The sequence below is a fragment of the Fragaria vesca genome, linkage group LG6 (genome assembly GCF_000184155.1).
Source record: "Fragaria vesca subsp. vesca linkage group LG6, FraVesHawaii_1.0, whole genome shotgun sequence".
In the NCBI taxonomy this organism is placed as follows: domain Eukaryota; kingdom Viridiplantae; phylum Streptophyta; class Magnoliopsida; order Rosales; family Rosaceae; genus Fragaria; species Fragaria vesca.
The window spans coordinates 10,700,696-10,727,883 of record NC_020496.1 but is presented as its reverse complement, the minus strand read 5'-3'; the positions used below and the strand labels follow the sequence as shown (position 1 = coordinate 10,727,883).

Below are 27,188 nucleotides of genomic sequence, written 5' to 3'. Positions count from 1 at the left end.
TACGTACTGTCTCTCTCTCTCTCTCTCTCTCTCTCTCTCTCTCTCTCTCACAGATGTGGAGATCCATTGTCTCTCCAGTCTCTAAAAGTTTAGAATTCTCCATTTGTCAGAAGGGTTGACACTTTTGAGCAAGTACAACAGAGCAATCCTTCTATCTGTTTTCTCCTCATTGGTGCATCTTGTTTAACACCGAAAAGAGATTCATGTGTTTCTTCACTGTCCTTTTTTTTTATTCAATTGTGGTGGAAGTTGTTTGGAGAGAAGAAGCTAGGTTGGTTATCCCAGACTCTGGAGGTGTACTGAGTTTCTAGCTTTGGGTAAAGGCATTGCGGGGATGCTTGTTGCAGGCGGTTTCTTGGGTTATTATGATGGAGCATAGTAGAAGAACGTTTCAGGATTATAAATGGGGCTCGACTAGAAACACTTAGGGGCCTCTTGTGTTTTTACTTCAGTTTCTCTTGATCCCAGAGCCTACCTGCTTTTGTCTATCATGTTGGACATGCTAGTTTCTTTGGTTATTATGATGGAGCGTAGTAGAAGAACGTTTCAGGATTATAAGGGGGTTCAGTTTCTCTTGATTCTAGAGACTGCCCGCTTATGTCTATCATGTTGGACATGCTATCTGCTGTGAAGTGGCGATTTCTTTTGCTTTTGATGTTCTTTCTTTCAGTTGTGGCACTGTGTTCTGTTGCTTAAATAAGATCTTGTTTCTCCAAAACAAAAATGCATATTGAACAATCAATTAATAGACAACTAACCAGAAAAAAAAAATGTGCTGAGGAAGGATTGCATATGTTTTTGAAGTTGAAAGGTTTCTGCATTTAAAATGTTTGTCATTCGTGTGCTGTTTGATTATTTTATCATTTGTGTTGCAGTTAACTTCGTTCCGTATGTGAAATAGTATCTGTATATTTCCATTTTGACTTTCCCACAGATTTCATTCATCATATTCTCAAAAAACTTTCTTTGAATGCATTTATCTGGATACATTTATGCTTGATAAAGTATCAGAATATGTTAATGCTTGGAGACTTTATATTCCATTTAGTGCTTGCGCACACACACACACACACACTAGATATATATTATATGGGTATCTTCTTTGAGAAGACAGGATTGGATGATGCAAATGATTGAACATTTTTTCCTTTTTATGAGCAGGTTATAAACCTCTTGGGTGGAGAACAGACGGGAAGTGTGGCAGGTAATTCTGAAGAGCGTGGGAAGACTCAGACTACTACAGTTGTTCAGATGCCTAACCTGATAGACACTGGTGATCTAGATGATTACCATGGGACAGATACTGCAGAGAACCAAAATGATCAAGTCATCACAAACCTAACTGCACCACCCCAACTGATAGATGATTTATTTGGAGATGCTCAAGGAAATGTCGTAAGCACCAGTGAACTGAGAAATGATGATGATCCCTTTGCAGATGTCTCATTCCACATGAATGAAAGCAAAGAACATGTTGATGATCTCTTCTCTGGGCTTACTGTTGATGATAAACAAGATGCTCAGGAGGATTCAATAGGAGAAAAGAAAAATGGATCCGAAATATTTGATATTTTTGGTCCTAATCCTCAACTTCCATCGGAGCAAGATAATACAAGTAATTTGAATAATTTAATAGCTGGTTTATCTATTGATAAAGATGCCTCCAAGATGGAGCAAAAGGGAACCTCAATGCTATCGGATAGTCTTTTGTCAGGTTTGAGTAGTCAACCCAGTCATCAGGTCTCCACAGATACTTGGGGTGGAATTCTCAATTCTCAAACAGAACCCATGACTGAAACTCCAGTCTTTCCTCCAGGTGCTATGCCTTACAACGTACCTCCTGGCTTTATGTTCAACCCAGCCTTTTCTTCTCAGCCAATAAATTATGGTGCCATGGGAAGTCTGTTTGCTCAGCAGCAATTCCTAGCGACAATGTCCAATTTTCAACACCTTGGGAACCTCAATGCTCAAAATTCAAACTTAAGTCAAGTTGCTGGAACAAATGGAGGATATAATTCAGCACTTCCTGATATATTCCAGCCAAATCATCTAAATCAATCGCCCACTTCAATGATGAACAATGCAAAGAAAGAGGATAGCAAAGCGTTTGATTTTATCTCGGTAAGTACTATACCTGATGTGCATTGTTATAATTTCTTCATCATGCTGGTGCATGGTTATACATATTGGAATGTAGAATCAGATTATCAGTACTTCAAAATATAGAAAGTAGGTATCATGTATTGGATGGGAGATGCAATCATGAGTCAAATGAATACTGCACAAGGGACAAAAGGAAAAAAGTAATTGGTTCAGATATCTATGTAGCGATGCAGGAATATTTCTCTGGCTTATGCATATTGAATTACTATGTCTTTCCTCACATGTTTGCAGTTATCGGTTTCCTTATCTTGTGTTATGTCTTGTAGGACCATATCGCTGCCGCTCGTGATCCTAAGAGGGTGATTTAAGGTATTCATAGTGTTTCAAAGCGGCAGGTCAGTCTCTTAGAACAAAATGGAGCAAGTAGTTTGCTGCGTAAAGGAATTCGGATGAACAAAGTTTTTATATTGTGTTGCTGAACATATTTCCTTCACAAGTCTGCAGTGATGAGGCCAATTTATCTAGGAATTCGGATGAAAGGTAAACATTTCTCTTCATTTTCCAGACTCAAGGGTGAAGAGAGCGAGGATGTTCTGTAGTTAGCTTTGATAGTTTTTAAGTGTAATGCGGGCTGCAAATCTGCAGCCCTCTTGTATTGAATTTGTAGAGTGCCTTTACCCTCCCCCCTGCCCCCAATTCCCCCTCCATTTTCTCTATAAGTTTTTTATTTAAAATTTTTTTGTCTCATCCCCCAAAAATACTTGTGGTATATGCATTTGGATATAGAAAAGGAATAAGAGAACAGTTACTATGTTGGTTATCTCTGTATTGTGTTTGGGAATGCATATTCATGTGTGTTAGATTTGAGAGGGGACTGGTAAATTGGATTGCAAGTTTACATCTGAATTGTTGGTTCTCCTTTTTGAGTTTTTTTCTTTTCTTTTTTCTTTTTTCCTTCCTTTCATAGTCTCTTTTCTAGTAGGAATATTGTTACGATCCAAAATGTACAACTAATTCAGTGAAGGTTAGGCAGAGTCCAGTGATATTTTTCTTCTTATTTCTTGTGTGGCCAAGAGTTAATGACTTGGCTGCTGCTTAAGAACATGTGTTGGATTTCTTTGTTGATATTATGGCTGTCTTAATAGAAAATCAAACTTTGGATGGAAACAAAGATAGAGACTTGAAGTACTCTCTTTTGCACTATTATGTTGTCTATCAATTCTCACTTCTCAGTTTCCATAATTCCGTTAACATATTGCAAGCAGATGGGGGTTGGGGGAGTAAACTTTGCAGTAAAGCCTTTAAACTTTCCAGTGAAGGTTAGACAGAATCCAATTTCTCCCCCTTACAGCCTTACTCATTCCTACGACATATCTCTTGGTCCCTCTCACTCCAATCCCACTCCTCCCACACTACTGTACATGGTTCGCCTTCTCCTGCCCACAGTGGAGAAGCTTAATAATTGTCAGCTGACACTACGACTGCAGTACAGCTCTCACCTTCGATCTCTGGATCAATTACCTGAGTACCAGTGATACCTACTTATTCCTTGTTCTGTTAACCATCTTCTGCTAATCTTCATGCCAATCTCCAACGTTGTAAATCATTCTCTGGTCTTACTCAATCCACAGAGGCCGCAGCAGGTGCCCTTCAATCACTGCCTGCAGTTACTAGTGCACTCACAATGATCATCTATGGTTACTTGGGCAGAAAGGAAGGAATTCGCAGAACAAAAAAAAAAAAAAAAAAAAAAAAAAAATCTCTCTGTCTCTCTGTTGTTTAGAATTCGGACTCATCAACTGTACCAAGTTCCTACAAATCTGCTCTGGCAATTCCTCAATGGAGGCTGCCATACAAGAAGAGTACGTTGCACTGATGGAATATAAGATAAGCTCATCAACATTCATCCCTGTTGTTAGACATACCTCAGTTCGGCTAGTTCTAGCTGTTGTAATAAGATATGGTTGAAAGTTGAAACTACACCATATGGATGTGGAAGATGGCTTTCATTATGTAGACCTAATAGAGGTGGAATACATGCTCAACCAAAGAGCTTTAAAGATGCTGCATATCCTACCTATGCATAGGTATTGGAAAATTCGAAGTTTACATCTCATCTACGTATGCCTTCTCTTGGCATTCAGGTCCAGATATGCTGATGCATCTCTTTTTACTCAACTATCAGGTACTACTGTTGTCTACCTTGTTTTGTGTTTAGACATCGTCTGCACGGGGAATGATGAGTTTGAGATTCAGTGAGTCAAGGATGCTTTCGCCAAGACTTCTGATATGAAAGATTTAGAATCGTTACAGTATTATCGATACCTAGAGAAGAGATGAAACCCTGGAATTTATCATGTCAAAGTTGTAGCGATCAACTGATGTACCTTGTTGAAGCTTCAAACACATGTGATTTCATGAAACATAACATCAATGACGAGATTCAAATAGATCATATCTAATTTGTGTATGGAACGTGGGCATGCTCGGTCAGACAATGGTTCAAATTGATGAGACCTTGTTCTACCAGTTTTTCTAATAGCCAAATTACAAGTTGAGGTTGCCAAATGTTGTCATTTGTGATATACTATGGATTCACGAGGCTCGGAGCGGATCCTCGACTTGAACATCGGTTTCAACATATCGTTACTTTCAAGATTACGTAATTTTGGTTTAGTGTAAAATTGAGTTAATTGGGTCCTTTTGGCTCATGGATGTTGTTATCGGCAACAAACTTGTAACTTTTGATCTTAGTAGGAATATGTCTGTGTTGTAGACACTGCAATCAATCATTCCAATGTGTTATGATTTCTTTGGTTATTTATGAATTTTCTTTTGGAAAAAAAAAAAAAAACAAAGGTAGCTAGACTAGCTCAAGTTCTACCTCTATATGAAGTCACAGTCTTTTCCAATATTTAGTTACATACATTATAATATAATACAGTGTACTTGATAGAATTCAAATTATTCATCCGATTGTATAAAGGGATGGGACCTTATTTTGGTTGCTAGAATTATCAATTATATACAAAAGAAACTATTGGTGGGAGACTTGACATCATCAGGAGTTCAAAACAATGATAGTCGATGATGAACCTGAAGAACATCACAAGTTTGCATTGTATGCCATTGTAGACCAGCCTGCTTGAAAGTTCTCACTGTCTCAGATTATATGCGTTTATCCATATTACTATTTACAAAGACGAATTGCACAATTAGGGACCAAGTGACCCACAACACTTACGTTATCTAGAGGGTGGATCATCAAGGTTGTTCCATGTCCTAACTTCCATCTTCTTAGTTCTCGTTAGTTGTTTCACAACATCGAGCCGCTCGGAAGAATAGGGAGAAGGGATCTAGATACCATTAACAAAAGAATGTTTAGCCAAAACAAAGAAGGGACCAATAAGCTTCAGGTGAAAAACAGTTTATCAGTGATAAAAAAGATTAAGAGAAGGATATAAAAAGGGAAAGGTAACTCAAATTACCAAGCCTGGTATGTACTTGTTGATTGCAGCAAAAATGGCAGCATGACCTACTGCAGATACCTTGTAACATAAAGGAAGAAGATCAGTTTTGGTAAAAGTGGCTTGTTAGCTAAATTTTGATTCTTGTGTACATTCATAATCACAACTCTTAGCAAACAAAAAAACTTCATAGAGAAGAGCATGAGCCACCTCTAACTACAACAACGGTAAAGAAAGAGAAATAGAAACAAGATAAACAGATTGCATAACCATCTGCCAGGTTAAGCAGTTGCAATGTCATTTGGTTTTTAGCAGATTTATATGATTAAAAGGGAGGAGGCGTTAAATACAAAAGGCCGACAAGGGCAATTATAAATCAACCTGAGACTCCACACTAGATAACTTTTTGTTTTTTTTTTCCCCACACAGAATATGATGAGTTGAAATACTTGAAATACAAGCAATAATATATTAATTTGCATTCCTTCGGCTTTTCCTCTCTCCTCATAAAACTAAATCATGGCTAAAAGTCACGCATCAACTAACAAAAACATATATGGGATTGTTCCGAACATAAGATGTCAAAAAGGTACTTACAGGAAGTAGCATTAGAATTGTAACCGGAATAAGTGAAGTAATGTCATTTAGTGTCCTTTGTAACTTATTTCTTTCCCTCCTGGAAATCTTGTGGCCTCTCAATTGTTTCAAGAGCAGCTCCAAAGCACTCATGAGGTCTATGAAAAGTAAGTGAGTACCCATCCATACATCCTTCAAACCAATGGAATATTCAATATTAACATCCGATATAAATTACTTAGTATTAACACACACAAACATATACATCCTTCTCAGAAGCAGGAATTAATGGCCTTACAGAGCTTGTGGCTACCAAGTGATCGCTATACTTTTTAATCAATACTCGATGGAGATGTCTTTGTTTTCTGGCACTCCCCTCTTCCATTGAGGTTATGGTTTCCATCCCGACCAAGCATGGAGGCTTCCGTTAAAGGAATAGTACCCCAAAACAATGCAAACAAATACATGCAAAACATCAGATTGTGACACCCAATGACACAAACACAGGTAGAGATTCAAGTAAACTATTTATCTTCTGGATTAATGAAACAGCCTCTGGTGACATTACAGTTATAAGTGAACTTCTTCTATAATTGATCTCACATCTCAGTTGAATGAAATATCAGCAATTATTATACCCTAAAAGCAATACCGTTCTCAGTTGAACACTCTGGTGAGACCTATGCTTTTCACCATCTTCAATGGTCGTTAGGTGACTTGCCTCCCGTTGTGCATCATGTGCTTCAATTGTTAAAGATACCTTGGTTGCGATTGTAGCTACCTTTGTTGCGACACAACTAGTCTCTGTAATCTTTGACCAATCACTGCTTTAAAAAATTACAACAAACACATTGATCTCCTTGCTTCATGGTATTGCTGATCCAGTAGCAGAGAATCTAAACGTATAACTCCAGACACGAAAAGATACCTTGATTTATCATAAGCAGACCAGTAGTCTTCCAAACAAATAGTAAGCAAGCTCTGACTGCAAAGATGAAAGGACACCATATCTTGAAAACTGATCGACGCACTTTCATAAATAGAAAAACTTTGCAGAAATAAACCTCAACAATGAAACATGGGAGTTTATACCTCTGGAGCAAGAATTCTAGCAAACCTGTATCCAAGGACAGATGAGTTGAACGACTAAAGTGAGCAAATCCGGAATAGACATCATAGCATACAGTAAATACAGCAGAAAGAGCAATCTCTTTCTCCGCCTGAATTGCATGCAATTTGCTTTTCCGTCTCTCTTGAATAGTTTTTGGAGGACATGCAGCGTAAAAATCAAGCCATCCGATTTCATCAGTCACTACCTGTAAAATTAAATGGCAGATTAAAATGATTTGCAATTTGCAGTAGTGACAAAAAACATATTAGAAACAGACCTCCATGAAGTGTTGATACACTGCTATGGAAGCAAACTCTGGGTAGATGAAAATGCTACCACATTCCAAGTAGCTGCAGGCAAACCACCATACTCTTAGTAGTTTTGGATTTACCCAATATAAATGTGAAATAGCTTATTACCTAAGGAAGTCCTTAAGTAGCTCATCAATATCCTTTATGCCCATTGTTGACAAGAATAATCTAGTCTTTCTTCCAAGATATGCAAAAAGTCCTAAAGTAGCCAATGTATCTGCTTGCACCTGTGGATACTAAATAATTAATCACATGTACAGATTGTAGGAGACATTATCTGGAGAATTCGACCATATCAAATGAACGACTCAAATTAACAATTGAGTAAAGTCTTTGAGACCAAGGAATCTGATAAAGATGATTTCATGAATCATAAAATCGACCTTGTCATGAAACTTCTGCTTGCCTGAAATTGTACTTTCTTTGTGAAATGCTGATGAGAGTTTTTCATAAGCCAACCCAATCCAAAATTCTACTTCTTCCCCTTTGTTGCTTAGCAGAACATTTCTACCAAAATGGGACAGAAAATCCGATTCAAATCCTGCCTCAATGGCCAAGTGATGTAATATTTCCACCGATACAAGACTGTGAGAGAGATCCATGAGCTCTACCATTACATCCTCAACAGAAAATGCAAAAAAAGGACACTTTACACGCCCAGGACCCAATTTGGCCACTGCAGCGCAGCAGCTGATAGCCACAACTATCCCTGCCACACCACTGAAATTTCATTTGTTTAGGCCTCAAAATAACAAGGAAATCTCAATTACAAGCAAAAATTATTTGAGCAAACCTTCCTGCATACTCCATAGACCACTGCCTTAGCAAAGGAATGAAAAATCCTGCAATCCGTGGAAACTCCACCACTTTAAACCATTCTACTAATTCTGAGTGCCTCATGTTTAATTGACTCTCAATGTGTCCACCAACTGAATTGATCTTAGTGGTTAGGCTGAAATAGATGGAGATACAAAAAGAAGTAATGTACAATGGAGGTGTCAGCTCTAACATCTTGAGTGGAAACAAAAGAAAATGATTTATGAGCAAAAAGTACATCAATTAAGGCACTATAACTACTACACAGTATACTTACATATCACTAACTGGAGAAGAGTCGCTGTAATGACGTTCACTAGAAAGCAAAGTTTCTACTTCAATTGCAGTTTTCAACAACGCATAAAGTGCCACCTGAGCAGCCATTGTACTTGATTTCAGTATTTCATTCATAGTGATAACATGTCAATGCCCTCGACTCGAGTTAAGAAAGTTCACAATAAATGCTAGTCAGAAAAAGTAAAGATGACATGCAGTGATGCAGAACCATGCGAAGTCTATAAACGGCAAACATGTAATGCTGATAGTGTTAACAGGATAATTTGTTTCATCAGCAAATTTAGAATACTTTTTACTCATAATTTGAGAAGGAAAAGAAAATCTATGGTTTTACCTGATAAGAGAGCCGTTTATGCCATGCATTTATATCCTTCCCAGACCATGCCATTGCAACCCCAGGACTCCTTCCTGTCAATTCTAAAGACTCAACGGCAAGGGAGAAGCTCCTAGCAGATTCATGCAGCACCCAAACTAGGCAATTGACCCGATTGAATTCGAGTTTGTGGTCATGGATTTTAGCCACTGCAACGCCATTCTCACTACTTGCTTCACCAGAATAAGCTTTACAAACTGTAGATGATAGCGTTCTAGATGAAGACCACCAGGACGAAGGGTGACATCTGGACAATAAGTTACACAAGAGACCTTTCTTTGGAAAGCCATAAGTTCCTTGTTCCTTTGTACCGCACCTTGTAGATTGATGCAAATTGGCTATAGTAGTTTGTCTTTGTTCTGGTCTAACAGATCTTCTGTCCCAAAAAGAGACAAGTGCTATCAAATTATCAAGGAGTTTCACAATAAGCTACATGCGACTACATAGTTAATGCCATTGGGATCATCTTCTTGGGTTTCTGTTTGGTTTTCTAAATTAAAAAAAGAAAAATATGAATCTGCTCTATACATGATTTGATCTCCAGTAAATAGTTAACCAACAAAGCCAAAATACTATACAACTTTTCTTACCTATGCCAATCCCAATCTACATTGACAACATTAAATATAACAATACTCCTAAACCATTTTCATACAAAATCTAGACAACTCATTCAACTATATCAAACTTCCAATCAGACCCAGATAACAGGATTTCAAAAGCAATGAACCCAGGTAAGATAAAGTATGAAACTAACATTCTCATAGAAAAGCTGAAAATATAGGCTGATCATCTTTGAATAGAGAAAAGGGAGAGTGCTTACGATTGGTGAAAGATGTGAGGTTTGAGCAGAGACGAATGGGAAGCCATGGAGAACCGAAAAAGAGAAAAGGGAAGGGACAGTTAGCCATGTAAGTTATAAAAGGACAGGCTTTCATCGTAGTCATCGAGGCCATCGAGGCAAGGATTGAGTGTTCTGGTAGAAACCAATATTAAAAAGGACATCGTTTCCAACTCAGTTAATATTATATACTTTGTATCTTAGAGTACACCTCCCGCCAGATGCTTTGTTCTTGCAGAATTTGGACTGTTGTTAATTCGGGTTCTGAGAAAGTTGAAGGACAAATTTTCTGTGAAAATACTGAGACGTGAATTCAAATGGATGAGCAAGAGATAGTAAGTTCAGCTGAATATGGTCATTCTTTTTCACAGTATCTGGTATATGATCATTCTGATATTACTCAACTTCTAGGCTTAGGGTAAACGGAACATCATGGTAGTCGCTAGCTCCATCTGAAATTTGCAGTTGAACCGAAACTTAACGATCTGAACATTGTTAGGTTCTGAATATCGGTGTGCATACAAAGTAGCCTCTCTAATACAAAACAAAAGCAAAATGATCTTTGGATTCCGTTACAAGTCAGTGATAGGATGGTAAAAATTTCTGATTCAGAGTCATTTGGGGTGGGCAAAGTCCCCAAACTGAAGAATTAGTCCTACAAGTAAACTCTTTCACAAACTGTCCCACGTCCCCAACTTCAGCCTTCCAACTAATAATATGATTAGTTACCAATTCTCTCAGTAATCTTCTCTTCAGACGCTTCCTTATCACTTTCCTTTACAAATCCAAGTTCTGACATGTCTTGCTTTGCCATCAAGTTCCTGCAAGGTGCATATGAAAGATCACAATATGTGATCATCCTGTTAGTCCGAGACTGAAAAAAAAAATCTGAGAAATACAGGAGTATCAGAATCACACAAATCAAAGACAAGTTGTGAGTGAAATGCATTCCTAAGTTTCTGTTTTCTAATTCAAAACCTTCATCCTTCATAGAGACCCCAAATTGTCAAATCTGCAATATTCAAATTTATGGTTTCTGTTGGAAATAATTCACAAATGAATGCAGTTCTAAGGAACTGAAGTGCAGTACTAAAGAACTGAAGCACAAAAGATATCCCAATCAAGAACTAATCCTAGAAGACTTCTCAAAAGATTTAACAGATAATCTTAGGAGCTACCACAAAACATCTTAGGTATATTGTAGAATGGTCCAATAAATGCTGGAATCTACTATGAATGTTTCTGAAAAAGTTTGCGAACAATAGCTATGTTAGTTGTAATTCTTTATGAATAGGTATGATGACCTGTGTCATCGAAGTACTAAGCTTCAAAACCAAACTAAGACTACAAAAGTAACAAGCTCAAATCTATGTTGCTACGCCTGTGTTCTGATATTAGAAGTGTTCAATTCCAATCTAAATATCCATCTCTTCTATCTCAATCTATTGTCCTATACATCCCCATAAACATACTCCTGTCACCCATATCCCCATAACAGTGGTGATGTCTAACAGTTTATCAAATACAAATACTTCTGTTGTTCAAAATGAATTTTGAATTTCCTTTCAATGTTGTTGAGGAAGTAATAGATATGTTAGTTGTAATTCTCTATGATATGGCCTGTGTCATCTAATAATCCAAGTACTAAGCTTCAAAACCAAACGAAGACTACAAAGTAACAAGCTGAAACCTATGTTGCTACGACTCTGTTATACTATTAGAAGTGTTAAATAAATTAAATCTTTATCTGTTCTATCTCAATCTACTGTCGTCTACATCCATAAACATACCCATCTCACATTCTAACAGTGGTAATGACTAACAGTTTCTCAAATACAAGTACTTCTGTTGTTCAAGATGAAATTCAAATTTCATTTTCAATGTTGTTGATTTGAAATTCATAGTTTCATACACAAACCTATAACAGCATTGTGCCGCAAAGCTAAAACCACCAGAAGCAAGAGAGATGACATGACAAGCTTCTTAAGTTTTAAGCAAGCAAATACAATATCTCTCAGAGAACACAAGCATTGAAATATGTCATAGGAAGTTACAACTTAGACTATTTTTTCCGAACAGCATATGGCTAAACTTCACCTGTATAAGCAATGAGCCTTTTCAGAGTCATTTGTAGTTAAGTTTGTTAATTTTAGAAGAATATACCCATGTCCCAATGTTAACAAACTCTAAATAAAAGTACGCCTACTAAACATTATAGAAACTAGAAACATAAGCATAGAGTGTTTTACAGAAACCAACAAACTCACTTTTCCATGCGGCACTCTAGGTACAATTTTGAGAAGTGTCTACACTTTTCAGATTGGTGGCCCGAAGTCTTCAGACAATTGAGGTATTCCTTTTTCGCCTGAGCATTCAATAAACCAACATCAGTGAGGAATTTCACAGTAAACCAGTACGGCAAACCCACTCTAGCATATACAACTTTGAGGAACTTGAAGAAAACAAATTTATTCAATAATGGAATAAAACCATTACCTGGTCACACAAATGCATATGATCCAAAGGGAAGACACCTTTCTCTGGAGGAACTGGGCTGACTCCCCTATTACCACCAAAGGCACCCCCTACAAAACAGAGCAACATTCTTAAGAAAACTGAGACACACATACTTATCTATGTCATGTTCATGCCTGACCACGGAACTTTCATGCCTCTTTATATAAAAACATCATGCCTAGGAAAAATGCCAATCTAAACATAGCAGGAGAAGTATCTCCACAAACCCAATAGGTATCAAATCATGGAACTAGCACTGGTATTGAGAAGTGCCTTAACAATGGTTTATGGCCAAAGAAAATGACGGCAGTATAAATTTCCAGACCATTTTTTTTAGTATAACTTAGGAATTGTAGCATAGCAGGAGTTTCTTTCATCAGCATTCTTTCAGTTCAAATAAAAACACAAACTTTCCTCCGTATCAAATTCATGATGGTCTGATGGAAATCAGTACTTGCTCAACTTACGCAATCAAGATCGTATCTTTACATCAAAATTTCATATCTTTCAGTAGTAGCCAATACATAACAATATCCCAGAACACAAGGAAAATATTTTTCATCTCATAAAACGCAAAGTGAAGCCATTAAACTGGAAAGATCAGGGGAAGTACCTGCACTCATTGTAGAAAGGTATTGGTGATAGAACTGGATGGATTTTACACGATCCGAGATGGGTTTTTCATCGCCAGTTCTCTCTCTGTGTTTTTTAGTCTGTGTTTCAAATAGCCGAAGACGAAGAAGAAGGGCTTCAACTGTAACTGAGAGGCTCTAGCCTGAAACATATTTCGATTCGGGGTCCTTATTTCTCTTTCATTTTTTGCTTTTAGGGGCTTTGCTTTATAAGATATTCTATGTTTGTCTGGTTCTTTTTCTTTTGTGTTTTCTGAGGATGATATCTTCTTCCACCCATCTAATTCTTCATCCAGTCGAGCATCTAAATAACATTCTATACACTCATAATCAACTTGATCAAGGTCACAGCTCCTAGAGACACAGTCCTTCTTGGAAGTAACGTTAACACGTAACAGAAAAGGGGTCCTAATGAAGAAAATTTGATTCTTGTCTTCAATCTCAAATTTACATTTCAAGGATGAATGACGAATGGTAATGGTACACTAACATTAACAAAGGGCAAAGAAGATACAGTTGTTTCTCTAATTTTATGGCTGATTTATACAATTTGATTGATTGATTGTATGTACTTACAAGTATGTATGAGCTGCTGACCCAAGTGACTGAACATTTTACAATTCACAAGTCCTTGCATATTGCCTGCGACTTGAAATTTGAAGGAAAACGCTGGTGGCTTGCCTCACTGAAAAAATAGCTAGCCGCCAAAGAATGTTTGAAAAACTTGCAAGTGATTAATTGCTTCAATGTTTGCATGCATTATGAAGTGAAGCTGCTGCAACTTTTAGTGTAAGTGCTAAACTGTCTAAGCTTGGCTTTGAGAAGATTTTCCAGCTCCAGCTTTAGTCAATGTAAATGCGCGAGGATGCTGAATTATGACCAAGACAGAATCCTTTGAGCTCTCATCAGAAGATTTCAAAGTGGGCTGTATCAGTTCACAGTCAGACACCTTGTTAAATTATTTACGATAAACACACACACACACATAACACACATAGTTTGTATACAAACAAGATTAAGAGAGGAATACATTCAGGTTTCAAACCTAACAAGGCCTTTATAAGAACTTACAGCAAGTTGATTGAGAAATAGTCTTAAGATGCAGAAACAATTATATAAAGAAAAGGTTGATATTAGTTCATGTTCTTATTGCTTACCACACCAATGTGCCATTCATGCCGAGTAAAATCTTTGAAAGTTTCTGCATCCATTTCCTGTAGTGACAAAATTTGGGACTATCACAAAGAGAACCAGAAGAAATATGAAAAATCTACTTGAACTTTCTAAATCCTTCATCATTGGGTTATAATTTCTGCACCACGGGAGTAAAATGAATTCAGATATGGATTCTCTCAGTTTATCCAAGTACGACGGGAAAAGAACTTACAATGCTATAGACAGGAGCTACTGCTAGTTCTCCTTTAGATTTCAAAGTTGGCATGACTGAGAAACGTGGTGCCAGGTCCCTTGACCTAAAAGTCCACCTGCAAGAGGTAGTCATAAGGTTGCAACATCAAAGCGCTGCATGGAGGTGAACAGCGGAAGAAATTTCTTGAATGCCGAACTTAGCTGTTAGAAACTGAATACAGAACCACATTGTTCTCATGAAATACAGATTTAAAGAACTAGAAAGTAGACATACCCTATGTAAACAAAGATGCAGAACTGTGCCCATTCTCGAACTAACAATCGAATCCAGTAATTTTCTGAAGAGTCATCCATGTTAATGTATATCTGGAAACTAGAATGTTAGTTGTCTTGTCTATTGTCTGTGCACATTTTTATTTGTATATATAATTATAGTTACTAAAGTCATGATATCATACCATAGTCTCTGCCATGGCTACTATCTGCATTGCACCTTGAAATTTTCTGTATCACACATGCATACAGAAAAATGAGTCGATATTGTAATGATCTCTTGATAAGTTAGAAATATCATAGAACCAGCAAGTAAATGGGAATCCGCATGTCGAAATGTGTACATACTTGAACATGACGTACTTTGTATAGACTGCATCATGCATTGCATGCACATCCTCATTATCTATGAAACTTAACTGTTCCCGCAACACTAACAGATTTTGAGATATATGATGGAATATCACGTAGAATGAGATAACATAATTAAGTAACAGCAGGACCTGGATCATGAGAGTAACAAATTAGCAGCTAATACACATTGAAAAACAATTAAGACAATAAACAGTACCATCCTATGTACCAGTGTAATGCGTTAGTTAGTCAATGAAACTCACTGAAAAATAAGGTACAGAAGCCCTGTATCCAACTAGAGTCAAGTAAAACACACAGCCAAGGGAAGCAGTAGTACGCCGCTCAGTGATTGAAAGACGCTCGCACATGATGCAGTAACCATGAGATATGAGTAAGAAAGACACAAAAGAAGCTGTTTGAAATATCACTCCAGTTACATACACCCCAAATGACATCCACAAAGAGCATATCTGTAGATGAAAGCATGAATACCTACAAAAGTGAAACATCACGATTTAGTATGTTTAAGAACAATCATGACAAGGAAGTTTTGACTACGCAATATCTTGTCAATTAATACTTTAATAGATGTAAATCCTATCGCCTGATATGACTTCTGCACACGATACTTTATTGAGCCACAGAATATCTAAAAGAGCATAAAAAAGTAAAAAACCACCCCAGGAGCTGTTTCTAAGTAGACATTTTTTCCATGCAAAGCCTTAAATGGAGAAGGGTTCTTCATAAAGAGAAAACAAAAAAATTTAAATAAATACATTTTTGTGTTCATTATCATTTTCCCCTTTTGCAAAATCAATAGCATGTAGACTTTATTTCCCAGAAAGAACAAGAACATACCAGAAGAGGAAAGATAATGTGAGTTGCAAGGCTTTAATTAATGGTACAGATGCGAGCGTCCACTGCAAATTATTCGTCTGCTCTAGTTCAACAACAAAGAAAACCACAGCAATGGCAAATCAGTAATCACATCAAAACCCCATAAAGAAATATTAATCAGAATATTAACACAGAAATGAAGCGCCTTTTGCACACTAGATATAAAGACTCCAAATTCATGAAAAGTTAACATATTCATTGAAAAAACAAGTCTCTTTTTAGGTGAGATATGATTTTCATTCACATTAGAAGAAAAAATGACAGAAATTTTCAGTATTACACATATGACATATCATCTCCTCTCAATGATTCTACACTATAATTTCCAACTAAACAGAACAGAGAGAATTAACACCAATACCCTTTATCCTATACAAAAAATTTCAAATAAATTAAACCACAGATATAAGTAAACAAACCCAGATTGATGATCCTATACAATGCAAAACAGAGCATATATACTCAAAAAGCTTCAAACTTTTCCTCCTACAAGTCACATTAAACACTGCCATGTTCAAATTCAGAAACCCAGACATTTAAGACCTGGAGGTGGCGGTTTTTGTAGGTGTTGAAGGTCCAAGAGCAAGCGGAGATGAACCAGATTGTCAAGAAGGCCAAGTAAACCGACGGCAGAGACCGGTACGACTCGTCGGGGCCCATGTGATACTCTCCGGCGCCATCCATTTCCGTCGTTCTCCGAATTGGAAGCTTAATCATCTCAAGAAAACAAAGCCAAAGCCTCAACTTTTTATCTTTTTTCTGTTTCTGTATTTCACCTCCTGAGCTTCTGTGCTTTTATATCCCTGGCTGACAGGGACCAAATGCCGTCGTTTTCATGAATATTTTTTGTTACTTTTTTTTATTTAATTTAGAAAGGTTTTTTTATAAAATCTCAGATTACTATTGGTTTGGAGCTTAGACCATGGAGTAGAGCTTCTTTTTTTTACTTGAAATGTCAAATGGCCCTCTTGTTGATAATATATTATTAATTTAATATTGGTTAAACATGATGATATCAAAAATTATAAGAGAAAAAACAAGTTTTTATTGCGCTTTTATATGAATATAAATTAAATGTCTCATTTACGTTATGTAGTTTAGTATACCAATAAATGATGAATTTACTTTTGATGATCTCTAATTTGACTAGAAGTCCCCTTCTTATTTACATCTTTGCATCAAATTGTTGGTAAGAGTGTAAAGAAGATGGAACCAGATATAGAGGAAAATGAAGTTGGTGATCCTCTCATAGTGTCATACCAACAAACCCACTCCCTTTAAAGTCTCGTCGAGTCGTCGACCTTATTAGTAGGCCAAATTTTTGGGATCAACTAAATCCATCGAAAGGGTATTTCCCCCTGAAATCATCTGTATGTTACTATTTTTAAAGGGATTTGATGAAGATTTTATAAGAGCCTCAACTAGTCAACTGCATGAGTCTTCAAAAAGGCAATGAAGCAAACCAGGACGTGGAGAGCACACTGGTCGATATCTTTGCTTATTATTCCCTTTTTCTAAAATATTGAATGGCACTTCAAGCAAGAACAAAATTGGCTTTAAAGTTTTAATTGAAGCTACCTAATGAGAATTGGTAATTCATAAACAGCCTCATATGGTAAAAGACTCAAAATCAAAATGGTTTTAACCAAGATTGAATTGTGATCGATCGGAATCAAATCTTGTATACAATTTTTCAAGATGTCATATTGGAGCTATTTTTTTTCATTTAGATAGACTATGGATGGGAAATAGAAATCCATTTGAGGATGCTCACCAAATCGATCATCATGGCCAACAACTATGGAAGTAGTTAGGCAACTGATATTGACCACTTTCAATGCTTCCAAGAAAAACCGTTTTGAGGGAGAGATGAGCTACTATGCTATGGAGTTGAAGACTTTAATTTAATTTGGTTATTTCAGATTAAATTAGGTGAACAAACTCACAAACATAATTTGTTTCCTTGATCTTAATCCATTGTCACATGTAACTTTGATTAACTTCTTTCGTGGTCTTTTAAAATGATTTATCAAAAGTTTTTTTTGAAATGTGGACGTCATGCCAACATATTGATGATAGTAAGAAAAACTACATAAAATGATTTCATGGTCTTTGAAAATGATTTATCAAAAGTTTTTTTGAATGTGGACGTCATGCCAACATATTGATGATAGTAAGAAAAACTACATAAAATGATTTCATGGTCTTTAAAATGATTTATCAAAAGTTTTTTTTGAAATGTGGACGTCATGCCAACACATTGATGATAGTAAGAAAAACTACATAAACACGAATACACGATTCACCTTCGCATGTTACGTTAGAAAAGAACCATACAAAAACTCCTTAAGAACCTAAGACCTTAAGCAATTTCCTATGTTGCCAACCATAGAAATAAACCCAGCTAGTAACCAATGACATGTAGGTAAAAAACCTACTTATTTTTGCCTACACCTGAACCACCCTACACAGAGGAGGTTTCCCTAAGAAAACTTGCCGCTGAAGACGGACTGACTTCCTCCAAGACCAAGCCACTTGACTCACCCAACAGCCTCATCTTCCTTGCTTCGAATTTCCTCTTCTTGGCCTTTTGAAGCCCACCTGATTTGGTTGCCAATTTCTAGGGGTGAACTTCATCCATCTTCTTCTTATTTTTGGAGCCACGAGGACGTCCCACCTTCCTTTTTTTCCCCAGATTTACAGTGATGGAACCATCAGAGTGTGCGAATGCCATTTCAAGGGCGAAAAAGAGCTCTGATGGAACCAACATGCTCATTCCCTACCCCCCCCCCCCCCCCCGCCCTCGTTTCCCTAAAGTAGTTAGCTTCATGTCAGGCCTCCACTTTTGACCACAGATGGTCAAAGTCGTGTTAGTCCCCTCTAGTGCCGCCTTGATAACAACCGGGGCAGAATTGGCCACAGGGACCATCAGTGGTGTTCGAAATCGAGCCAGTTTAGAGGCTAACTTCATCAAAGAAATGTCGGGAATGGAGAAAGAAAGGAGGGGCGTCGAATCGTAATATTCTACCAAGTGCATGTCAAAGCAAAAAGATTCACAAAAGTTAGCATAGCAAAAGGGGTTACCATTAGGGTTATCATTTTGAGGACCAGGTGCTTTACTCCGGAAGACCTAAGATTAGGGTTTGGTAATCCCCTAACTGCACCGCCATACCCAAATGGCATTTTTAGTTATTCAATCTCAATGAGCGAGGTGAGAATGATGGACACCCACCACACATGCAAAAGCCGACAGTGCGGCTGTACTTGAATTGAAACGCCACTACATGCTTAGCGAATCTAAACTCATATGGTACAGATGAAAAAGCTCTAGAGTCGGGTCTCCCAGATTATCTAACACCCTCACCTTTGCCCTAATTCCTCTTTTGATGCCCAACTTGTTGACTTGTTCTAGTTACCTAGGGTAGCCCCAATCTTCACGCCGGCTTCATTCGTCATTAGAATTTGAGGTAGCCCCAAAATCCAACCCAGACTAGAAAATGAGGGGATCGAAACCTGTGTAACATTGCTTAGGCCATCATAAGGTGCAACAATGAACAGTGACTGGCCAAAAAATCAGGGACCACTATTAAGCACGTACTTCCGCTCCTCCGCCTTAGTGAACCTTAGGATGAACCGATCTGCCATGGCCCTCATTTGCAACCAGTTATGGGAGTCCCAAACCAATGTCTGAATGCCGATGACAACTCTGGATTCCGGGATCCACCGCTTTAGGGTTAGGAGCCGCCTGTAAAAATGATAAGTCAGGGTAGCCGCCACCCTAGCAATGCCCGATATGGGGGATTGGCGCCTCCTCCGATGGTGAGAGCGGTAGCAAAACGGTTAATAACCTCGTTCGACATAGTGAGAATGAGGGAGGAGAAGGTGCAAAGTAGAATTGAAGTCTAAAGAGAAACCTTAGACGAGAGCGGCTAACTTTTCTAATTTGGAAAATTCTAGTATACATATTTGTATGTCATGTATTTACTAAAATGTGTGATTAGAATTCATTGAAGGATCTATCAATTGATTATGTAATATGATCATTTGCTCACTCAAAAGTCTTTATATGCTATGTAGTTGGACACATACACAATATGTATGTCATACAAATATGTACACAAACCTTTCTAATTTATAGTAAGCTTGTGTTAAGACTTGATGAGATAATACTGACTCATCAAGTTTTTCCTTTTCAATTCGTCCAATTACAAAACTTATTGTATTTTTTTTCAATTCATCCAATTTTTCTTTTTAATAGCATCTTTTTGGACGCAAGACTGTTAAGAGATGGCAATATATATACAGACACACTCATCTAGATATGAACTTTAGCCTTGTTTAGTATTGAGGCTTTCCGTACATACTTCCAAAGCAAGCTTCCGATAGGCAACACGAACGAAATATAGCTTCATGAATGAGCAAAAGAATATCGATAAGCAATCTTAACTAGAAAAACTTACCATCTTTGGACAATGTCCAACTCAACCTGTCTGCAACTCTTCTGATGGTATTGTGGTGATCAAAGCATGCAGCCTCTTCCATCGATCGAAAAGATCAAAGCCACATTCCAAACTCCAGCGTCTAATATCAGATTACTAACAGTCTGCACCTCCCCCACAGCTCTCTCTGACACCATGTCTTCCTGTCAGGCACTGCAGAAACCCAATTATCTGAAAACGTACTAATGTTGGTACCATCTCCCACCTGCCAAAAATAACTCTCGTTTATTGATTCTGTAGTAAAAAAATTGTTCCTCCACGAAATGGAGGGAGACTTACATATGTGGTTGTGCCTCCCAAAAGAACCATCCGGGAAGTATCTCATTTTATATAAGCGAGAATTAATGAGTGAAGAAAGAACAAAAAATAAATAAAAATTGCCAAGCCAGTTTTGCTGGCTTTGCAGAATTAGGGGTTGTATGTACATGGTACTGGGGTGTATCATACACCCATTTACTACTAATTACTGAACAAAAAATACAATTTAACTGAGTAAAATTTACAACACTGACAACAAAGTTACCACATTTTTTTACACATTTACATATAACTGAACCAAATTACTACATATTCTACAAAAAAAAAAAACTAAATTACTACATGGACAACAATTTGTTCATAATCTTGTAAAATATCATAAGTTGAGTAATTACCAATATCAGAAACAAAATTATCTAAATATTTACTCTTTTTACCACAATAACAACAAATTTTGTTGTTATGTTTTTAAATATGGGTACAACATACATATAGGTACCTAAGAAAATTCCACAAAATTGTAATTGGCCAAATTGCGAAAACATAAAACTTTTCTTTTGGATTACAAAGCATTCCAAGTCTTACGATGAATTTTACGCTTGTATAATGTACACCCCCACCAAAACCTTGCACACATCTTCTTCAAATCCACACAAAATAAATTCTTTGCTAACGAAAAACACTCGTATATGATGGCCCTTTTTCTTTCACGATTGTGAGAGGGCGTTTGTCGCCCCAAATCTGTCTTTACAGAGGAGCTAATTAATATCGCCTAATCCTCTATTTATTAATTTTTTTTTTAAAAAAAAAATTAATATATATATATATATATATATGTATATATATATATATTCTTTGCTAACCGAAAAAACACTCGTATCTAGGTAAAGCTAGCTTGGGCTACCACACCGATCTAAATTTCTTTCCATGCACCGCTTAATATATAGCTTGTTGTGCCAGACGGCTTTATGATGTATGTGAAATCTTCATACTCTAACAATTATTTTAATTTAATTATTATAATTACAACATTTCTCTTGTTTATATTACAAGCGTTCAAATAAACCAATTTGTTTACTTTCTAATCTTATGAAGCCATTTTGTTTTACTTAATTATTAGGAAGGCATTTTGGGTGATTTACTTAGGTTGAAGCTTACGATGCCATGCCAAAATGAAACCTGGGTTTACACAGCTAGCTAGCTATCTAGAGATCGAAAGACATGCCAGAGTACGTGGGTTGAGGGATTACTAAAGTCTCAGAAGTTTGTTATTCCATCTCTAGTTATGGCCGGCGTCGGTGGTTTTGACCTCGAGGCCGAATCGATAGCTACCTGCCATGATTCATATATATTGCCATTTCCGGGCATCGATGCATGATCTTGTCATGCATATGGTTAATATGTTCTTGCGTTTGCCTAACATCGAGTTCATCAGATTGGGAATAATAATCTAGCTAATTAACTAGCTGTGTTATATATTAATGGTGCTGGAACTTACTTATGAAACTTTGACCCATCGATCCGTTGCCGTTGCCACTTGCCTGATTCCTGAATGCTTATCAGTCTATCACTGAAACCCCAGGAACTTAATTCTCTCTACTATCTTTGTCATAGGTTTGGTAATCAATTAGGAACGTACTTAATGGTCCATAACTTAGTGATCATTGAGGTTGGGGAACCAAAACAACTTGGCCCATAATTAATCAAGTGGGCATGGCCATGAGAGCTTCTTTCTAAGTAATTTGCATTTGCTCCTCCTGTCTCCTCCAAAATCCAAATACATATATGATTCTCGACATGTCCTCCTGAGTCCTAGCTAGACTGGCATGGTCATCCATTTCCTTTGTTCGTTTGAGTCGTTTCCACAAAACAGTCCACACTTGTTAATATCTTTTTAACATTTTGATACCAAATATGATCGAATTTTTCTTCATATGGTTCTCGACATGTCCTCTTGACAAGTAACAACAACATTCAATTTCAAAGAATCTATACAGGAACTAAAACTTACAGCATTAGGTGGAGAAATGACCAATTCAACTTTGCCGTACTAACAAAATATGATATTTGTAAGACCATGTAATTAGAAAATATTGTAGAGTTCATGTTATGAGCTTTGACCTCTTTAGAACGGGTTGTTGTATGAATTTTTCTATGTAACTTAGTCTTTTAGCATTAAAAAAAAAAAACTCCACTTGGAATCATTTCTTTAATTCAGATTGCTTTTCCTATGGAAGAGATGAAAAGCACCTCGATCATTAGAATGTTCTATCTTTCTTTTACACCAATTGCTACTTAAGCCAATGGTATAACCAAACCCTAGCTAGCAACATCCGTAAACATCTCAAGCTAGCTAGCTCGAGGTCGTTTTCATATCAGAATACTTCATCACAAAAAATGATCATAATTCATAAATAATTTTCAGCTTGCATGATCGTGAGGATGATGACGAATTATAAAATACTTTTTCTTTGCAGTTGTCAAAACTTTAGAATAAATTCTGGCCCTTTAAAATGTCAAATCTCTTAAATTAGTTGTTTTAATTTCTAGCTACCAACCGATATATGGCATATGTGATAGCAGTAGTAGTCCTCGTGCTATGGTCCTTATTGGACCGATGAGGCACGTGTAATATATAAATATACGTGTCCTAGCCTTTTTCACTCTATATTTTCCCCTAAATATATATATATATATATATATATATATTCATTCTTGTTGAGTCCATTTGATTTAATAATATGAATATGATGTTTAATTTGGATCGATGAACTTGACCAGGGAAAAGAATCTATTAATTGGACTCAGTTTTATGATTTAACTAGCATTGTTTGTGAAATAAAAGAAGAGAGTTGGTTATATGTTTTCATTCTTTCTAGTTTAGTAGAGACTTACCAACTACATGTTTAGAGCATTTTTAACAGCTTTCTTTAAACTTTAATTATATTCAAGACATTTTTCCTCTTACTCCAACAGTCTATTTTACAAATTTTATCAATTTTTTTCTAAATTCTTCTTGAAATAACGTTTATGGTCTTTTACTTACATGAAATGAAAATGGAATGCATGGAGAAGAAATGAATCAGTATTGACCAAGGTATTTTGTAATTAAAACCTTAAATATGATTAAGTTTGGACAATATCGGTACAATGATGATTCATGAGTCACGCATAACGTCAATATTCAACATTTTCTTGCTGCCGAAATAAAATGTTTGCGCTCAGCTTTAAATCGACATTGTATACTAGGGTCTTGTCTGTCCATGTGCCTAGCACATAGTACGTATATGTGTTTATTGACGGCGCTCGATCTAGATCAACATATTATATTACTCTATTTATGGTGGGATTTAATTTGATGGTTTCTTGTCACCTTCCTGTTCAATGGATTTTGATGATGATTTTAGATAGGTGTTGTTAGTGGTAGTGTAGCCTCACCAACGTTGAAATCGCTCAATGTTTGTGAGTTTCGAGTTGAAGGTGAGAAGTAAAAATAAAAATTCAAACGCACATGAATTATAGATTCTCAAACCATCCAAATTCATACCATCATGTTGCACTAAAAAAAGAATTTCCAGTCCAATAAATTTAGACAAGTAATATTTACTATTCAATGAAAGTCTTTGATTACCTTAAAAGTCTATTACTCTAAACATGGATTCGTATACATTAATGTTCAAAGCACATGTAGCTTGTAAGGACTAGAGTGTACGAGTTTTAGCTGATAAAAGGAAAACACATAGAACACAAGAAAAGAAACAAAGGAAGCGGCCAATATGTGTTTGTCTATGTTTATGGGTGATGAGGCATACCAATACATCATCACATTTTAATGTTACCAAACCTATTATTTTTAGTGGGAACGGGTTTTGATTTCAACAACGCAACGGACAAGAGACAACGGACCCTTAAACGGACAAAAGGAAAAGGAGACCGGGAGAGTGAGAGACGTGGACTAATGAGCTTCGAACAAAAATTAAAAATTTAAACGTTGAGAGGAAAGTTGGTACTACTATGGTGGGTTTTGGGCATTTGGGACCCTCCATTTGTACTACACGAGGACCCATTCCAAACCCTATTATTCTTCTTCGTCTTCCACTTATCCCTCTCATATTTCCCAAACTTCTTTACTCTCTTGGTCTTCGAGTATGTCTACTTTTCTAGTGTCTTGTCTTGAATTGAAAACAATTCCATACTTGTGAATGAGTTAAAGTTTGTGTGAATTTGGTCATTTTTTAGGAGATGGCCAGCTCAAAGTGGTGTAGATAAGAATGATACGAGGTCTTCGATTTGTAAAATCAAAACATATGACGTAAAATAATTGCATAGTTCTACAAGCCTTAATTTTGTTTAGAAATTAGGTGATAACTATGCTTGTGTGACAGCCTAACCCAACTAGTTATAACTTATAACTATAGGTCACAAAAATCAGCGGTAGGTTAAGGGTCAACGTGAGGAGCGTATAATGCCATTCCTTCTCTAACTTCCTACAAAACCCCCTCACATTACTCTCCCTCCTCATTCATCTCTCTCGCTCTCTCTATAAAGAAGAAGGTACAAGTTGCATAGTGTCATCGCATTCAATTCAGTGTCATGGCAGCAGAACCAAATAATTCAGAAGCTGAAAGCACTACCACGAGCAACTCATCATCTCTCTGTTCAGTAGCCTCTTCACCATGTTTATCTGGGTTGTTGCAGACTGCTACTCATCCCAAGTCACCTTCCAACACTACCAAGAATCCCAAAACAAGTCAGAAAGGTGACTCAAGCTCACTTCAGCAGAAGACCTCGCTTAAAAGAGCAAGAGAGCCTACAGATAATAACAACAACAGCAAACACCCGGTTTACAGAGGAGTTCGAATGCGCAACTGGGGCAAATGGGTGTCGGAAATTCGCGAGCCCCGCAAGAAGTCACGTATCTGGCTAGGCACATTTTCCACACCGGAAATGGCAGCCCGTGCCCACGACGTGGCCGCGCTGAGTATTAAGGGCAACTCGGCCATTCTGAACTTTCCAGAACTGGCCGAGTTGCTGCCTCGTCCGGAGTCACTCCAACCTCCGGACATTCAAGCTGCCGCGGCTAAAGCAGCAGCCATGGTTCATCTGGATTCCACCACCACAACATCGTCGTCGTCCACATCCTCATCCTCTTCCTCATCAGAGGGTTTGGAATCGGGAGAGGATGAGCTAGGCGAGATTGTGGAGCTACCCAACATAGAAGACAGCTTCAACTCAGGCGAGTCAAGAAGCGAGTTCATATTGGTGAACGACACGGTGGACATAGGTTGGCTGTATGATCATCCGCCATTGATGGGGCTCGATCACTTCGAAGAAGATCTAGTGTCTTGGGATATTCAAATGATTACTTGAAATCTTCATCAATCAGTGTGTGTCGATCTGTGTCTGTGTCATTTTTTTTCTTCTTCTTCTGTTTTACAGTTTTGCAAGTTTCTTGGTTTGTCTTGCTCCTTTTGCTAACTGGTCTGCAGTCGAAACTATCACTGTTATATAATTAATCCACACAACTAGTATTTATGTTTGCCTTTTGTATGATGCGGACAATTTTCTTCCAGTGTGTCTGGAATTGTATTTCGTTGTCCAGATAGCTCTTAAAGAGTTCACCAAACTTTGTACTGGTAGCACCACAGTATATCCCACCCCATTTTATGTGCATATATATAATGCCATATATTAAAGGTTTTTGTCTCAAAATGTAAGAGATTCTGGGATTTTAGCACTTTTATGCGGGATATTCTGCCACACCAAGTTACCGTAACTCCGACGAGTCATTATTTATGTAATGGTCGTCATAATTAGTCACATTTATAATTGATAGGCTCTAATCATGTTAATTATCGCCGTCGATCATCGATCAATAAGATAATCTCTTTTTATCTTTTTTTTGAAATAATAACTTTATTGAAGGAATTAACGATTACAATCGTCACGACGGAAGCGATTACAAATCAAATCTAACTCTCACATTGATTGACAAGGATATGAGCTAACGTACTCTATTACTGAATGGACTCTTGTGCTCCTTATAGAATTGTATGTGGCACACTTTCCTTTATTTACTACAACCGATCAATAAAAATTATGCCTAAACGTAGTCTTGCATGAGTGGGTAAGCCATCTTCATGGAATCATGGACTAGTCTGAGTTGTACAATGACATTTCAACGATACGTATGCTAATTGTTCAAAATACTCATCTAATTATCCGTGACTTATATTTTGTGATTTAAGCAGTGAATCTAAACAGTCGTCTTCACAATGATCGTATGAGATATAGAATGATTGTCTAATATATATATATATATATATATATAGAGAGACATAGTTACGAGCTTTATGTGATCAATTTAAATTAACTGCTCCAACGTCTTGAATCGTTCATATTTTGATCTTAAATTGTCTAATGTAAAAGCGCATCTACATATCTAAAATTAAAAGACACTGCACAAAAAGAGGCATACTATTCAGTCTCAATTTC

At 37.0% G+C, this 27,188-nt stretch overlaps 5 protein-coding genes across 5 annotated transcripts in view; 2 read left to right on the top strand and 3 right to left on the bottom strand.

Annotated features, from left to right (window-relative positions):
* LOC101310529 (VHS domain-containing protein At3g16270-like) overlaps nucleotides 1-3,866 on the top strand; it is a 6,511-nt gene extending 2,645 nt beyond the window's left edge. Inside the window, exons 4-6 of the mRNA XM_004302830.1 lie at nucleotides 1,162-2,121; nucleotides 2,430-3,008; nucleotides 3,835-3,866. Of these exons, the coding sequence (XP_004302878.1) occupies nucleotides 1,162-2,121; nucleotides 2,430-2,471 (1,002 nt within the window). The 3' untranslated portion in view covers nucleotides 2,472-3,008; nucleotides 3,835-3,866. The remainder of the gene's footprint in view (nucleotides 1-1,161; nucleotides 2,122-2,429; nucleotides 3,009-3,834) is intronic.
* Nucleotides 3,867-5,038: 1,172 nt separating this feature from the next.
* LOC101310236 lies at nucleotides 5,039-8,396 on the bottom strand. The gene is made up of 12 exons (XM_004302829.1): nucleotides 8,362-8,396; nucleotides 7,952-8,288; nucleotides 7,677-7,795; nucleotides 7,535-7,607; nucleotides 7,239-7,462; nucleotides 7,075-7,131; nucleotides 6,799-6,970; nucleotides 6,445-6,567; nucleotides 6,168-6,338; nucleotides 5,592-5,651; nucleotides 5,348-5,459; nucleotides 5,039-5,244 (listed from the first exon to the last, which is right to left on the bottom strand). Exons 1-11 carry the CDS (start codon nucleotides 8,376-8,378, stop codon nucleotides 5,349-5,351), a joined length of 1,464 nt encoding a protein of 487 aa, XP_004302877.1. The 5' UTR covers nucleotides 8,379-8,396; the 3' UTR covers nucleotides 5,039-5,244; nucleotide 5,348.
* A 2,114-nt stretch (nucleotides 8,397-10,510) lies between these two features.
* Nucleotides 10,511-13,206, bottom strand: LOC101309946 (cytochrome c oxidase assembly protein COX19-like). The gene is made up of 4 exons (XM_004302828.1): nucleotides 13,026-13,206; nucleotides 12,392-12,480; nucleotides 12,163-12,260; nucleotides 10,511-10,716 (listed from the first exon to the last, which is right to left on the bottom strand). Exons 1-4 carry the CDS (start codon nucleotides 13,033-13,035, stop codon nucleotides 10,617-10,619), a joined length of 297 nt encoding a protein of 98 aa, XP_004302876.1. The 5' UTR covers nucleotides 13,036-13,206; the 3' UTR covers nucleotides 10,511-10,616.
* A 188-nt stretch (nucleotides 13,207-13,394) lies between these two features.
* Nucleotides 13,395-16,699, bottom strand: LOC101309649. Its single transcript, XM_004302827.1, has 9 exons — nucleotides 16,480-16,699; nucleotides 15,898-15,974; nucleotides 15,303-15,531; nucleotides 15,034-15,188; nucleotides 14,871-14,916; nucleotides 14,687-14,778; nucleotides 14,432-14,528; nucleotides 14,202-14,258; nucleotides 13,395-13,969 (listed from the first exon to the last, which is right to left on the bottom strand). The coding sequence occupies exons 1-9, from the start codon at nucleotides 16,651-16,653 to the stop codon at nucleotides 13,850-13,852; spliced, it is 1,047 nt and encodes a 348-aa protein (XP_004302875.1). The 5' UTR covers nucleotides 16,654-16,699; the 3' UTR covers nucleotides 13,395-13,849.
* An 8,573-nt stretch (nucleotides 16,700-25,272) lies between these two features.
* Nucleotides 25,273-26,174, top strand: LOC101309362 (dehydration-responsive element-binding protein 3-like). The gene has a single exon (XM_004302826.1). The coding sequence runs from the start codon at nucleotides 25,287-25,289 to the stop codon at nucleotides 26,061-26,063; it is 777 nt and encodes a 258-aa protein (XP_004302874.1). The 5' UTR covers nucleotides 25,273-25,286; the 3' UTR covers nucleotides 26,064-26,174.
* Nucleotides 26,175-27,188: the final 1,014 nt, after the last annotated feature.

Excerpts from the sequence above, each read along its gene's own strand:
- LOC101310236 (XM_004302829.1), bottom strand. Across the intron at positions 7,796-7,951 it reads AGCAGAAGTTTCATGACAAG|GTGCAAGCAGATACATTGGC; the intron begins GTCGATTTTATG and ends TAGTATCCACAG. Across the intron at positions 6,339-6,444 it reads ACTTGGTAGCCACAAGCTCT|GATGTATGGATGGGTACTCA; the intron begins GTAAGGCCATTA and ends ATTGGTTTGAAG.
- LOC101309946 (XM_004302828.1), bottom strand. Across the intron at positions 12,261-12,391 it reads ATATGCATTTGTGTGACCAG|GCGAAAAAGGAATACCTCAA; the intron begins GTAATGGTTTTA and ends TTGAATGCTCAG. Across the intron at positions 10,717-12,162 it reads CTAGAGTGCCGCATGGAAAA|GAACTTGATGGCAAAGCAAG; the intron begins GTGAGTTTGTTG and ends TGCACCTTGCAG.
- LOC101309649 (XM_004302827.1), bottom strand. The coding sequence starts at position 16,653 with ATGATTAAGCTTCCAATTCGGAGAACGACGGAAATGGATGGCGCCGGA. Across the intron at positions 15,532-15,897 it reads ACATTATCTTTCCTCTTCTG|GTATTCATGCTTTCATCTAC; the intron begins GTATGTTCTTGT and ends TCACTTTTGTAG. Across the intron at positions 14,779-14,870 it reads TAGCCATGGCAGAGACTATG|ATATACATTAACATGGATGA; the intron begins GTATGATATCAT and ends TCTAGTTTCCAG.
- LOC101309362 (XM_004302826.1), top strand. The coding sequence starts at position 25,287 with ATGGCAGCAGAACCAAATAATTCAGAAGCTGAAAGCACTACCACGAGC.